The sequence below is a fragment of the Malaya genurostris genome, chromosome 3, assembly GCF_030247185.1.
Source record: "Malaya genurostris strain Urasoe2022 chromosome 3, Malgen_1.1, whole genome shotgun sequence".
NCBI lineage: Eukaryota > Metazoa > Arthropoda > Insecta > Diptera > Culicidae > Malaya > Malaya genurostris.
In genome coordinates, this window is record NC_080572.1 from 250,575,775 (window position 1) to 250,592,080 (window position 16,306).

A 16,306-nucleotide genomic window follows, 5' to 3' on the forward strand; every position below is an offset into this window, starting at 1 on the left:
TCTTTTTTTGTCACTAACTTTTTCGTTCCCCCTTCCCTGTCTCTTCACCATCTCGATGGCAACTAATTAGATCTCTATCGTTTTCAGACATTTTGTTCCCACATCCCCTTTTTACCCCGTTTCCACAATATTTACTTTTTTTCATTCTCTTCCGCAACCATCATCGTCCACGGAAGACCGCTCCAGTCGAAAACCAGCATGCGGGCCACCCGCCGGGCCTTCGTAGCCTGGGGGTGCTTCTCGCGGACACGGACTGAAGGATGCGACCAACATGGATAGTCGCCTGCTGAAAGCTGAAAAAAAAGAAGTGCGCTTTCCTCTTTGTATGGAGCACACCATTTATATCCGCAGTGTAGAAATGAAACTTACGCACTGGTGTATCACTCTAGTGAAATGTCATCACTGGCTACGGGAGATAAAATTTTGATGTCTACCATTAAAAAGCGAAGCAACGGACCTAATATTTTTCGATGGAGAGCAATTGTGTTGAATATTACGAATTTCTGATAGACCGTATATCGTTTTCTCATGGAATTACCGACGATAGGACCTGCCGCACGCTTTTTGAAACTGTATCGCAAGTTAAACTACCCCTCAGTAGCTCATGTCAATGTCAAGATTGAGTGCTTGGAAATAAAATTCTGCAAATAGCAGAAACTTTACGTTTGCCTAGCGGTTGATGTTGAACTGCTGGGTAGCACAACATAACAGTTTATATGCACTGACGACTCTAAGATGAAAAGTATAGAAAAGTAATATCGGATATATGCCCTAAACACAGAATAATTCGAGTTTACCTAATCGTTAATCATATTCAGTATTATCAATTTCAAATTTCGTGAATGGCTGATTTCTGATGGCTTAACGTATTTTTTTTTATTTTCACAGATTTTCTGTTTAATCGGACCGAATCGAATTCATGGACTTAGTCTATTTTAAGAGAAGAATACGTTGTTTTGGTCAGACTAACTTGTTTTCAAAATTTTGAATTTTTTTGGGCACCAGTTTAAAAAATCGTTTATAATATGAGCTATCAATTTTCATTATATCTGTAATACATTTATACTTACACATCGCCTTCTGAGGTAGAATCGTGGTGAAATACATGTTACATATTGGATCGTTTTGTTCTATTTACATTTTTCAACCGAACAACAAACGTAACCAAGGATATGGTAACCGTTATTCTAAAAACCTGTGTTGCCAGTTTCAAATATATTTTCAAGAACTCAATTTTGACATTGACATGAGCTACTGAGGGGTAATTTAATTTACGATACAGTTTCAAAAAGCCGTTGGCAGTTCCTATCATCGGTAGTTCCATGAGAAAACGATATACGGTCTCTCAGAAATCTCAGAAATTCGTAATATTTAACACAATTGCTCTCCATCGAAAAATATTGGGTCCGTTGCTTCACTTTTGATGTGGAACACATCTTTATTTTGTATATAGGGATGCAAATCAGAAACTCAACGAAAAATACACGTAGAAATGTGGTCAGGTTTTAAACACTTACAGCTCAGTACATTTTGTATCAATTATTATTATTATTTCATTATTTGATTGAAAATATTTCTAAGATTCGATTTGAATGTTTTAAGTCACGTATTTCCAATTATAAAAGATTGAAATTCTGATTAGTAGCGAGCAGTGTCCTATTTTGTCTGCTGAAAATTTCCGGCATATCGGATTTCCCTGCCATAGACGACGGTTTTGAAGGAGTAAGCAATATATCAAAGGGAAAGCATCGCTCTGATTGGTCATTCTATGCGAAAGCGAAGCTGTTGGAAGCACGTGAATCTATAAATAGAAGCGGAATTAAAGCTAACGTTTCAGTCCTACGGGTAGCATGCTAGAGGTAGGTTGTTGCTAGACAACAAGATAAAAAGTGCCATAAAACGATTTGAAGCTTTAATTGGTATGCTCTGATCTTGTTTCATGCAAGCTCGAATGAAATTCCATGTTATGTCGTATTGCCTGAGAAATTGACAAGTACCCATGGTAAATTTCAAGTGTTTAAGATTAATTTTTATTTTTTATAAAAGATTAACTCGATTGATACTGAGAAAAAATTTATCGCTTCAACCGAAATCGCAGAATGGTAGACGCATGAAACTTAATGCTATAAAAATAACTGCTTGCATACAAAACTTGAACACAAGCTTGGAGAAGAGAAGCTTAAATATCAAAATTGTATCGCAAGTGTGTACAAATACATAATTGCATACATTTGGGATATTGGTGTTATTTCGTCGGCTATAAAACAAACAATGTTCGGTGTTGGTTCCTAATCAAGATTAATCTAAGCAGACTCTCGTGCAATTGCGGATTCAAAAGTGTGCCGATTGATTGAACTGTTTGATTGTAGATCATTAGAAATTTTGGTTGCCTTATTCCACATCAATGGCTCGAACAACCCCATGGGGCTGATCCTTGTAGTTTTTAATGGTTTTATTGGTTTGTGGATAAGCCCATGTAACCATAAGCATTAAGGGAAAATTGGGTAGGCATCGTCTAAGGTAGACATCAAAATTTTATCTCGTGTATTTTTTCCCGACAGAAAATCTAATTTCTTGTTATATCGTTGAATAAGCTAGAATTCAATATCGTGAAGATATAGGATCGAAGTAGTGGTTGTTAAAAGGGTAATAGAGACAGAATGACGCCGGATGCATGAAACATATGGTGATGGATTCTATTATTTTTCATCGGTGAGTGCGTTCCAATTTAGCATTAAAGCTGTACATTTTCAATATCTGACACCTCAGTTTAAAAAGTTTAAAAAATGGAAATATCATTTTGTTAAAATTAAGAGGACCGTATTATTTTTATTTCGTTTGTTAAACATAAATAACAAATCAGTTGTGGAATCAGATGCCGTAAAAATCAGACCAAAATCACTGGGATCTTGCTTTCATGTCGTAAAAATCCAATTGCAGTAAGAAGTGTATCGAAAAGTAGTTAGCAATATTGATTATTGAATAAAAAAGCGAAAAAAGACATATTTTGAAATCAGTTTTCGATATATTGTAAAAAAATTACATTTTTATGCCTTTCACTGATTATATTGAAAAAAATCCTAGTTTCTGTGAAACGCTCGCACTTTGGACTTGACATTCTTCATTAAATTCTGCACAGTTACTTTTGTGACTTTTCTGGTGGCAGCTGTCCAGTTTTTTTTTTTTTTTTGAACTCCTGCATGTTTTGGGACACTGTACCTTCCTTCCGAAAGTGCCGCTTGACAATTGCCCAATACCTTTCAATTGGCCGAAGATCCGGGCAGTTCGGTGGGTTGATGTCCTTTTCCACGAATTGTACATTATTTTTTGACAACCACTGTAGAACGGAGTTGGCGTAGTGGGCTAAAGCCAAATCCCGCCTGAAGAGAGGAGGAGCCTTATGCTTTCTGTACAGTGGCAGCATTCTCTTCTTCAAACATTCTTCCTCGTACACCTTGGCGTTAATTGTGCCCTTCGTGAAGAAAATCGACGTCCGCAAACCACAGGTACAAATTGCTTGCCAGACCAACACCTTCTGCCCAAACTTTTCCATCGCCACCGTGGTGTCAGCGTCGTCCAGGTCCTGGTACACCGATTTCGTATAATATTGCGGTCCGGGCAGCGCTCGAGAGTCTTCCTTGGCGTAGGCTTCGTCGTCGATCAGGATGCATCCGTCTTTATTCTGTAGAATCCAGTTATACAGTTTTCGCGCTCTTGTTTTGGCCTGAACTTGCTGTACCAGGGACTTTTTTGGCACCTTCTGTTTCTTGTACGTTTTCAGGGAGTTCCGAACTGTGATCCGTTGAATCATCCCGATGCTGGTGTTGAACTGCTTGGCCAAATCCCTCGTCGACGCCGATGGGTTTTTCCTGATGTACTCAACCACTTTTAAGTCCCGGCCGGGCTGGCTGGAATCCGTTTTCCTACCGGATCGGGGCAAATCCTTCATGGAAAGGATCTTACCGAACTTCTCGATACTATTTTTGACACTGGTGTGGTGCACTTTCACCCGTTTTGCAATTTCGTTGTACGTGACATCGCTTTCTGAGCACCAAGTGCGCAGAATTTACTTTCGTGTTTCCGGATCAATTCGACTCATCGTTGAAACGATAAACCGTACCGAAACCAATCGATTGCGCAGCTGTTTTTGACATGTAAACAAACATATCACCGTAAAACACGATGCAAAAAATTAAACCATTTCAGAGTAATAACTGTTTGAATGTTGCTAATTACTTATCGATACACTCCTTAGTTTCTCTTATCTTAATTGCAGCAACCAGATCTATTGAATGTTCAAAATTTGGTTGTCTTATTCCACTAAACTATTCATTCAACCGCCTCACAACTCTTTAAAAAAAAGACGGTTTGATTAAAACCCTTTTTAATCCACCTAGTGGTGTACTGATGCCTTTCACATATTACTTATGTTTTCAAAAACATCACTATAAGATTCTGTCAAAATTTTGTATTTCAAACTTGAATAAAATCAAAAACTTTCTTTGGTATCAACTGCGATCACCTTTTCAATTTGTAAACAGCTAAGTCAAATTAATATAGATACAAATGTGGCAACCGTGCATGCTATACAAAACTGAACAAAACACTTTGTGTGCTTCGTTCGCAAAGGTGGTGGCGTTTTCTTCTTCCGTGCCGATTTTGCATCATTTTGTATGACAGTTTGAAAGTTTTAATACTCGTTGCCCTATAATTTCGGAACCGGAAGTCGGATCTGTGTTAAATTGCACAGTATTTTTTAAGACACTGAGAGCTTTAGTTTGAATCATGATTTGTGAAAATCGGTTTAACCGTTGCTGAGAAACAGAAGTGAGTTCCGTTGTTGGAGGTTTTCTCCACTATTATCGGTGCTCTCGGAAGCGGAAACCGGGGACTAGTAGTCCCAAAGTAGTTTTATATATTCACTAACTGATCAAATCTGTCAACTAGATCAATTTAGCAGTAAGTTTTATAAAAATGTGCACCTCGTTTCGCCATCGCTTGTGAAAAAGTACTCATGAAATTGAAATTTTGTCGCGAATACGACTTACTTTACTATGGAGCACCTTTTCAAAATGTACCCTCTGAGAGAGTGATAAGTTTTTGATTGTGAATATCTTTTGTTGTATCTAACCAATCAACATAATTTTTGCTACATGCCATCGGAAATATGATCACAATTTTATGATAAAATTTTCAGTTGTGTGACATAATCTCAACTAATTCAAAATTAAACTTTTCTGAAATATTTGGTATAAACGAGTATTCTGAGGAAGAGAACAAAATATCTGCTGCTGTACAACAAATCGTTCGAGGAAAATGTTCCGAACAGTGTTTAGTATCGTAGTGAGTTCCACAATTTGGTCCTTCTGAAAGGCAGGAATGAATCCCGTACAGCATCCTGATAGTTTCTTTCAATGAAATGCAAATCCGAAATGAAATAATCAAAATTAAAATTCTGTATGCGGATATTTTTATAGCCGTTAGGACCGCTAATTAGTGAAAAAGCTACAAACGTAAAAAGAAACCTCTTAATAAAAATTGAATCAGTTTGGATTCTATCGCCACTGCTAGCAGATGTATTTTGTGTCATTTGCAAAGCTAGTTTTGCTTCCGACAAGAGCGATTACGTCACAGCTGCTAGTCTTTTGCATTGGTGAAAAAAAAACAACAAAAAGGGGACAACGGTGGGAAGCATCACACAAAATCAGCCGTTCTAATGGCTCTAAAAGTTTTCTAAGGAACTATCAGGATTTGTTGCTCGAAAATCGAAGGGAAATATCCTCAGTTTAGTGCAAATCTAGAACTGTTTGATTATATTTGTGCACTTTTCGCTGTGTGAAATTCACAGTAATCGAGATCAAGTGAAGCCTTCTTTGTTTTTGCGAAAAATGTGTAAAAGGGGAATGCTTGCATAATTCATACAATTGATCAACTTGATATTCGGAAGTGTTAAGGAATATGTCAGTTGTTTTCGTATTCACGACATCCAGGTATGTCTCTGACATTACCCACCCGCCTTTTTTACTAATTTATTTATTTATTTATTTATTTATCTATTTCTTTCCATCTGACCTGGATTGATCTCAATGGAGTTTTTGGTGGAGTGGGAAAAGCCCATTTGAAATTCATCAAATGCGCGTAAAAACCCATCATCTTTTTTAACATTTTACATATTTGTTTACATAGTTACAATTCAAAAACATTAGTCTAACGAATACAAACATTGTCCAGTGCTAAAAAATAATTAAGTTCAACTTATATTCTATCAGAGTCTCTTAAGCCTATTCTTGAAAACAACACTAGATACACAAAAGTCAAAAAGGTCGTACACACTATTGAAAACATTGCACATTGCTCTAATCGGTTCGTTCTGGCCATATTCCGTTCTTCGTAAGTCGAGTCGCAAGAAATTCCGCGCTCTTAGCGTTCTTGGAGGGACATTAATACATATTTGCGAGAGAATTTCAGGAGCATCAATTTCTCCATTCAGCAATTTCGCTATAAATACTGCTCTGAGTATATTTCGTCGTTTGTCTAGTGTGTCCATGTTGAGCAAACGACAGCGCTCAATGTATGGTGGAAGCTCTGACGGATTACGCCATGGCAGAGATCTGAGAGCAAATCGCAGGAATCGTGATTGTACTGCTTCAATTCTATTGATCCAAACACTGGCGTAAGGACACCAAATGTGCACTGCGGTTTCAAGGGTAGACCGTACTAACGCGTAATATAACCCTCGCAGGCAGTATGGATCAGTAAACTCTTTGGCGATCCTCATGATGAAACCTAAGTTTCTATTTGCCCGAGCAATTATATGCGAGTAGTGATGTCTGAAGGAGAGCTGAGAATCAAGAAGCACACCCAAATCTTTGAAAACAGTTACTCTTTCAAGTGTTTCCCCAGAAATAGAGTAGTTCCAGACTATCGGGCTTTTCTTACGTGTGAAAGAAATCACAGAGCATTTGGACACACTTATAGTTAAGAGGTTGAGATTGCACCATTCACAAAAATTGTTTAGGTGCTGCTGAAGTTCCATGCAATCAGCTGTCGATTGCACAACAAGAAACAGTTTCAAATCGTCCGCATACATAAGTCTGCATCCTGGTGGAATGACAAAAGAAATGTCATTAAAAAATAATGAAAACAGCAATGGTCCGAGATTGCTTCCTTGAGGAACACCTGATTCGTTAGCGAAGGTTTGTGACTCGACATTTCCTAGCTTCACTGATAAAATTCGGCCTACGAGATATGACTTAAGCCACTGAGAGAAACTAGACGATGCACCTAGACGCTCCAGTTTCGCAATCAAGAGCGTATGATTTACACGGTCAAACGCTGCTTTCAGGTCGGTATATATTGTATCTATCTGTGATCCAGTTTCAATGTTCTTAATACAAAGGGAACAAAATTGTGTCAAGTTAGTGATTGTAGATCTGCCTGGATAAAAACCATGCTGATCATTAGAGATATATGTCTTTGTTTCACGGAATAAAACGTTCCCCACTAAAATCTCCAACAGCTTTGATCCAGCACAGAGAGAGGTTATACCTCGGTAATTTGCAATATTTTGTTTATCTCCTTTTTTGAAGATCGGGAACATGTACGATTTTTTCCAGCATGCAGGAAACCGTGACTGCGACATTGATTGGTTGAAAATTAATTTGAGGGGCGCACACAATGATCTCGAACATCTTTTCAATACTATAGACGGAATTCCATCTGGCCCAGCTGATGTTGAGGATTTTAACTTACTTATTGCCGTCATAATATCCTCATCAGTAAATCGAATGTTTGCAATATTTATCACATTATATGGAACGTTTCGAAGGCATCGTTCCACCTGAGTTGAATTAGCCGAGTCTGTATTGAATACTCTCGAGAAGTGTTGTGCGAATAAGTTGCAGGTGCCTCTTAGAGTGTTCGATGTTTCATTTTCAAGGAACATGCTGGAAGGAAGTCCGTTTTCTTTGCGTTTGCCATTAACAAAAGACCAAAATTTCTTCGGATTTCGTTTCAGATTGGATTGAGTTTTTTGTACGTGCTTCGAGTAGAGATAGCGATTGTACGACCGATAATTGTTACTAGCTTGAGCAAAATCCCTCTTTGTTATTGGGTTTCGTCGATTGGAATAGTGCCGAAGTGCAGCTGCTCGTAACCTTTTAAGCTCACGTAGGTTTCTATTGCCCCAAGGTGGCTTTGGGCGAGGGCGGGGTGCGGGAACATGTACTAAGAAAAGGTCCCGCAAAACACAGGAAAATTTGTCTACAGCTGTATCCACGTCAGCAACATTATCCAGGAGAGAATCCCAATCGATAACACACAGTGCATTATTGAGTCCGGAAAAGTCAGTCTTCGAAAAGTTGAACAGCGTATCTTCAGACACATCGTCAAACCGCACAAGCCGAGGACAAGTCAAAGTGACAGAAAGCGGAGGATGATTTGCGTCAACGGCTACTAAAGGCTCAATTGCTTCAGTAGTGATGCAGTTCCTTGAATTTTCCTCGTTTACGAAAAGCAGGTCTAGCGTACGGTTGCGCATGTTAGTAACAGTGTTTTTTTGCACCATGTTCAGTAGCGACATTCCATCCAGCAAAGAAACGTTCGGCCTTGTCCAGGTTGATCCAGATGGATCAGGGATAGCAAAACCGGAATAAGTTTCCATCCAAACTAGACCTGGTTGGTTATAGTCCCCAAACAGTAAATGCACTGTGCTAGGATCTATAGATTGAGCGATGTCAAGTGCGGAGTCAATATGACTTTGAATAACTTCAACGTTATCGGCAGAATCGGGGGGAATATATACCACACCTACACATATGTCAGTATTATGGCTGCGAATGTTTACCCAAAGCTGTTCAAGAGCATGATTCAGAACAGATTTACGTTTGGACGAAAGCCGGTTGGAGACAGCAATAAGCACACCACCGCCGCGTTTTTTTTCAGCATTTACTGGATCCCTATCGTTACGGTACACCGTGTACATCGAGCCAAATAATTGAAGTGAATTAATTTCACTATTCAGCCACGTTTCAGTTAACACAATAACATCATATTCCACATCAGAAGCTGCAGTAAACAAATCGTCAATCTTCGTACGTAGCCCTCTAACATTCTGATAATACAATAAGATGTTTGATAAAACTGGCTGAGAGCGCGAACGAGACCGATTTGTGCTGGAATCAGGAAGGTAGTGAATGCTTGAACTGTACAAGGTACTATTGTACTTGCCGGCAGTGGCTGATTGGAAGACCTCATCTCCGCTCTCGCACTCAGGGCCGGGACGGCTGTCGAACGCTGGCTGCAGTGGCACGACTGAGGCGGGGGGGTCAAAGGCTTCCATTATACCAACTTCGGTGCGTCCCAGCGGCCGGTGGATTGATGACACCAAACTGGAACTAAAACACGATTCAGCGCTTGAAATACTGGAAACGAATGGATACTTGCCCAGGCTAGTAGTTTGGAAGCCCCCTTCTCCGCACCTGCTCTCAGGACCGGGACGGCTGTCGATCGCAGGCTGCAGTGGCACGACTGAGGCAGGAGAGTCAGAGGCTTCCATAGTATAATTTACGGCGCGTCCCAGTGTGCTGCATTCAGTCAATGCTGAGATATTCCTGGTGTGGGCGTTACAGACGGACTCGCCAAAGGTTTCCAAAATTTTTGGGTCGATTTTTCCTCAAATTGGCGAAAATATATTCCTTGCGGCCAAGTTGAAGGATCCAAAGCGATAGATTGCAATGCAGGGTCAAGGCCAACTTTGAAAGACACAAAGGTCATGTTGCTAATATCAGAACCTTTGGCAACCAGTTTAACTACCACTGGGTCTTGACTTAGCTCAAGGTTGGCTCGCACCATAGCAGAAATCTCGTCGTTGGTGACATCCGGTCGTATACGAGACAAATACAGCCAAAATTTGTCTGCTGGTTTTTCGCAGATTGGAACACTGACGACGTTCTCTACGATTCTTTTCGATCCAGCTATACACTCAGAAGCGTCCAAATCAGGTCCGCGAGGTCTTTTGGCCGGACGACGATGCTCGATAGAAGGCCAGCGAAGATTTAATTGTGATGGTGTCGGTTTTGATAACGACTTGATTTCTTTTTGTAGACCATTGATAGCTTCCGTAAGTGACACAAGTGGCGAATTTTCGTCTGCCGATTTGGTGATAGATCGGAGATGCGAGTTCTCGAACAATTTGGCACATTCATCACACATCCAAAATAGATTTTTCTGATGCGATGTAAAGTACCCCAGCAGAGCGCGAGAAACACCCGAGCATGCCAAATGGAACATGCATCCACAGTAGCCGCGACAAGCAACGGAATCAATGCCAGTGATAATCTGACTGCATTGTCCACAGGTTTTCTCCATACTCGTAATATATGCAATAAAACGCCTTCAGTTAGGCTTTATACAAAGCACAGTGTGAAACGATATTGTTTGTTATCAAAACAACAACACGACGGCGGCAAACAGACTAACCGTAGGCACAACACAACTGAACTTGATTCACTATGCGATCAGCAGTCAAATGTTAAGAATAACACTCCACACAAGCTCGGGCAGCAAATAGTCACTAACTGATAAAAACTTTAGTTAAGAACTAACGTGTAAACTGTTAAAAAAACGCAAATAATACGGACTGCAAAAACACAACAACAATAATGGCACTGCAATACCAGAACCGGAAGTCGGATCTGGATCAACTTCTCGGGGACTTTTTAAATAATTTCAAGACCTCTCATTTGCATCTTAGCTTGTAAAAATCGGTTGGGACATTTTCGAGAAAATTGAGTGCGCATTTTCTCATCGATTTGCACATAATGACTTGTAATTCCGGAACCGGAAGTCGGATAGGGACAAAATTCAATTCTATGGGACCGAAAGATCTTTTATTTGAAAGTGAGTTTGTGAAAATCGGTTCAGCCATCTCTGAGAAAATCGAGTGACATTGTTTGTCATACACGCACATACATACATACATACACACATATACACACACAGACATTGGCCCAGTTCGTCGAGCTGAGTCGAATGGTATATGACATTCGGCCTCGGTTCAAAAGTCGGTTTTCACAGTGATTGTATAACCTTTCTATATAAGAAAGGCAAAACTCATCACCTTGTAATTCCAGAATCGTAATTCGGAATCGGATAAAATCCACCAATATTGTAAGAGATCATAAGTCTTTTAATTTGATATTTGTTCATTAAAATCGTTTTGGCCTACTTAGAGATAACGATTGAGCTCCTCCGAAATCGGTGTAGGCGAAGTGAGTTAAATTAACCTAAAGTATTGTAAACCATTTAATTTGAATCGAAATTTTTGAAAATCAGTGTAGCCTGTCTGTGTGTTTAGTTTTTAGGTGCTTAAAAACAATTGCATAAGACAGTATTGAAAATAGTGTTTTACTGTGCTTTAAAACATCGCTTTATCATGAAGCGCTTGAAACTCCTACCGCTGGAAGAGGAGGAAAAGACGCTTACACAAAAATATCAATATCTCCATTAAAAATGTACGGATTTTAACAATCTATGGCTTAATAGATAGCTATTTCCGTGCGGAATCTGAATATCAAAACATATTTTATGCACAAGGTCAAGATATTAAACATTTTGGGATAAAACTTCGTATAACACTAACAATAAACATTCGATTTCAAAAACATTCAATAGCGTTTAAGCTGACGAGGAGACGTGATGATGATGAGCAATGTAGAGTAATGTAGAGAAATATCGAGTCGCTCTCTGCCAAATTATCGGCAATCACAAACACTGACTCTAACAACAAAATGAAGAATATATACGGGTCCAGTATTTTTCGATGTAGAGCAGTTGTATAAAATGCTACGAAGTTCTGAGAGATTGTATGTCGTTTTCTCTTAGAATTACTGCTTAGATGTACACAGATAATCGATTGTTCAGTAAAAAGCTGCTCCAAATTAGCACTTCCACTATGTGCCGTAAAACGTGAACAACAACTGCTTTTGGCGAGCCCTTGAATAAGGCCCCAGATTATCACCTACAAAAGCATTCGTGACTAAATCCGAACAAGACACGGTCACTGAAACTAAACGCTGTTGTATTAGGATACTTTGAAATTGGCAACTATCATCATTCAATCCAATTTGTTGAATTGAAATCTGGAACAATAGCCAATGAAATAATGAATTGCGCTTTGAATCTAGCGAACTGGATCGATTTGTGTTCACATTGTATGTTCTCTATCCATCAAATACAACGACGGAAAGAATGAAAGATAATTCCGTCGACTATTTCCTGCACGTTTGCCAACAGTTATAAAAAGACCATATCATATTTCCTCATTTGCCAAACACGAACCGTCAAGCACTTCGAACGACATCCTTCAAGCTGGGTACGAACCAAAGTTTTCATTTCACTATCCTCTGGCCAACGCACTCGTGTCGATACACAAAGCAAGAGGGAGAATCCAGTAGCCCCAAATTAGGGGTTAAAATCACCCGCTGTGCGTTCGACTCCACTGTCGAACTGTCCGAAATGGTGTTAGGCAAGGGACTTCTAGCGCATGTATCGAAAGCAAAAGTGCATAAATTAACTAAACTTGTGTTCAAGCTGGTTACTGTTGAGACAACTATCCACCGACACCTTCGCAGCCTCCCCAGGGCAGTGGTGCAGCGGATCGGAAAAAGGTGCCTCCGCAAACTGGGCAACAAAGCAGCAACAAGTCTAGCAGCTTCAATGAGCACCAATGCGGTACTAAGCTAAGTGGGTAGGTTTGTACGCGTGTGTATCAGGTATAAAGCTTAAACAAGATAAGACCGGCTTTTTTCTCCATTCTTTAGTGTTTTGGTTTGCTTGGCTCTTACGCATTTGAATTTTATTAGATAATTTTTCGGTTTCACAAAATGTACTCGCTTGTGCTAGCTCTCACGTATGGGTGCTGCAGAAAACTGCTATGCGCAAGCAGCAGAAAGCAAAAAGTTGCCTTTTTAGCGCACCGAACCATTGACGAGTGTACAGATGCAGAAAATCTGAGCTCACCAGGGCTGTCTGACAAATGGCTCCTGTATGGGCTTCGAAATCGAACAACTCTCCGACGCTAGACGGCTATAGAAGTACCGCTGTTTTTTTTTCTTGTTACTTTTTCTGTAGGAAAACTTCGCAATCAGTTGCCATCAGTGTCTGCTCTTGTTGTAAGGTTATGTTTTATTTTTCAACAACTTCGATACAGAGATCATAGCACTCTCCGGGCAGTTTTTGAGTGGCTTTCTCATGCTCGAACAAACTGTCCACCGTTCCGTGGCCGTACTTCTACAATTCCGATACCGAACGATTCCGCGCATTCGCATTTATGAAGCCGGTTTGGCTGGCCAGTTTGCTATTTTTGGGGTGTTGCAACAACTCCGGCAACTGTGGCCGCTCGAATGTGTCACTTACCGTGCCCGTGCAGTTTTGGTTCAGGTGGTGTGTGCGGGTTAGAAACCATCGCTGGTTCGCTCACATACTGAAGAGCCATTGGATCGTTCGTCTCGGAGCCATTCTCAACCGGTGGGGACTGCAAATCGAAATATATTTTATGACAATATGATGCTTGTGTAATTTAGTGTCGTTACATATCAAGCACTTAGAAAAAAGCTGTATAATTCACAGCGCGTGTACTCGCATATTACTCTCAAATAACCATTTCACTGTTTTCAAGTTGAGGGATGAAGTCTATTCTTAATACACTTTAAAAAATATCAACTCTTGTCTGTCCTATAGGCAAAGTATCCACATATCTGTTGAATTTAGTGTAAGTTTAATTCTTTTTAATATATTAAGATATGGATATATTAGTGATTGATCACCAAGATTCAGAGTTTAAAATCATAAAAAATCGAAAAAAAACTTGAATCGTGTTTTTCTCAGCATGACAATTTTCCACATAGGTCTGATAGGCAAATAATTATTTAACACTATCTAGGATTCTAAAGATAATTTTAGGAAGTTAAAGCCTTCAGTTACGTGCTCTGGTTGACTATTATAAGTAAAAGCAAAGTCTTGGCATTACATTCCTTTAGTGGAATTTGGCCTTTCTGTTTCAACAGACTTCGCAGCCGATTCTTAGTGTACAGAATCATTGCATGGCTAGTACTATGGATCCTACTGACACTAAGAATCCTTCCAGGTCGGGGCTCGAACATACAACAACTGGCTTGTAAGACCAGCGTCCGATGCGTTGAACCGCCAACCCGGGACTATTATAAGTACTTATTATAAATAGCAAATACTGTTGCTATGCTTGTTTGGGTTAAATGTTTTCAAACCTACTGGTTGTTAAATCTCGATGATCAGGCTCAGAATTACCGTAATTTTAAACGCTTCTAACTAGGTGATTACAAGGTGGATTTATACTATTTCTCGATGAACATTAGATTAGGTCCTAGGTTCAAAAGTCAGTTTTCCAAGTGTTTGTTTCTCTTTTAATTATTACGAAATATTTAAAGACTGTTCCAGAAAGTACGGACGCAACCAAAAAACCGCTGCCATTTCGCAATGGTTCAGAATCTGTCAATTTTTATGTCTGCGTCCTGTTGTTTCCACTCTTCTCTAACCACATGTGCAGTTGTTTATTCGTTTTCATTAGTTTGTTTCGAAATGCGTGGACTTTCAGCAGAACAACGTCGAAAAATTGTGTACAAATGGTGCACAAAACGCGGACTGCCACTGAGAAAGATAGCAAAAATGGAAGGAGTGAAAAAGCCGTGCCTAATGCAATCAGGAAGTTCGGATAACACCTTTGAGGATAAACCGAAAACGGGTCGAAAAAAGGTCCTGCTAACCCTCAGTTGGATAAACGTATACTGAAGGCGTTCGAGCAAAAGAAGGAGGTTTCAGTTCGGGATGTGGCCAAAAAAGTGGGCACTTCGAAGTCAAATGTTCTTCGTGCTAAAGAACGTTTGAATTTTCGAACCTATAAGAAGTAGAAACAACCCAGACGTAGTCCGAAACAAGAAGCATCGATCAGGCCGAGGGTTCGAAAGCTGTACAATACGATTCTTGCTGGAAATTTGAACTGCATAATCATGGACGTCGAACCCTACGTGAAACTCGATTACAAATCCAATATTATACGGTGCGAGAAGGGCAAGTATTAAACCAGTCCGAGACATCGATTGAAGTCGAAAAATTTGGTAAGAAAGCTATGGTCTGGCAAACAGTTTGTAGCTGCGGTAAGATTTCGAAACCCTTCATCACCACTGCTTCAATGAACAACGAAATATACATCAAGGAATGTTTACAAAAACGACTTCTACCCATGATTCGAAGCCACAAGGATCCTGTTGTCTTCTGGCCACGGTAGAATGGTATACTACCAAAAATGTCACTTTCGTCCCAAAAGACATGAATCCACCAAATTGCCCACAACTTCGACCAATTGAGGAATTTTGGGCATTAACGAAGGCACATCTTAGGAAACATGTCTCGGCAGCCGAAATCATTCAACAGTTCGAAACAGATTAAAAAAAAGTGTCAAAACTTGTCGCCAAGAAGTCTGTACGGAATTTAATGAGGAACGTTCGCAAGAAGGTGCGCCAGCTAGTCTACAATGCAATGGCTAAGTAAAAAATGTTGAGGTTAATATTCTGTTGTTGTATTCTAATATTATCAGTATATCGAATAAAATTTGAATATCTAACACATGTGAATTATTTACAGCGAAATCAAAGTGCGTCCATACTTGCTGGGACAGTCTTTATCCTCAAAGAGTGTCGATCTTACCCCCAGTGGGTGGCGATTTTACGCCACTTGCATGATAATGGGTCGTATGAATGAAATGTAGTAAAGTCTGTTTTTTGTAGTATCCTCTCAGAAACAAAGTCCACAGAGTATAACTCGGTTTGATATGAATAAAAAAATCAACTTCGAACATGTAGTTAATGCTACTTTAGAATCTGAGCATTTATGCATGCCGTATCGCCACGGAGCCGGAAAAGCTGGAATAAGCATGCAGAAGGAAAAAAAAGTACTTACTGTTGTAAAAATGCCACTTTGTTTAATTTTTCTACTTCACTTTATCAGTAAACATACGAGTAGCAACATCTAGAGCTAGTAATGTCTCTGCTTTCGACAGGAACGTGATCCACATGTAGCATTTACTAGGGAAATTCAAGCTTCCTTCATTTTATTCATACGACCCAATATTTCCGAAACTTAAAATGTTAGTCATTAATTCTCATAGAAGTTCTGCTGATTTTTCGTTTTCGAAAAAGCCAGTTGTCGTATGTTCGAGTTCCGACCTGGGAGGATGCTTAGTGTTAGTAGAGTCGTAGCCATGCAATGGTTC

The 16,306-nt window shown here is 39.7% G+C and overlaps 1 protein-coding gene across 1 annotated transcript; it reads right to left on the reverse strand.

Moving 5' to 3' along the window:
• Nucleotides 1–9,594: 9,594 nt before the first annotated feature.
• LOC131434281 (uncharacterized) lies at nt 9,595–10,368 on the reverse strand. The gene has a single exon (XM_058600946.1). The coding sequence runs from the start codon at nt 10,366–10,368 to the stop codon at nt 9,595–9,597; it is 774 nt and encodes a 257-aa protein (XP_058456929.1).
• Between the last annotated feature and the right edge of the window lie 5,938 nt (nt 10,369–16,306).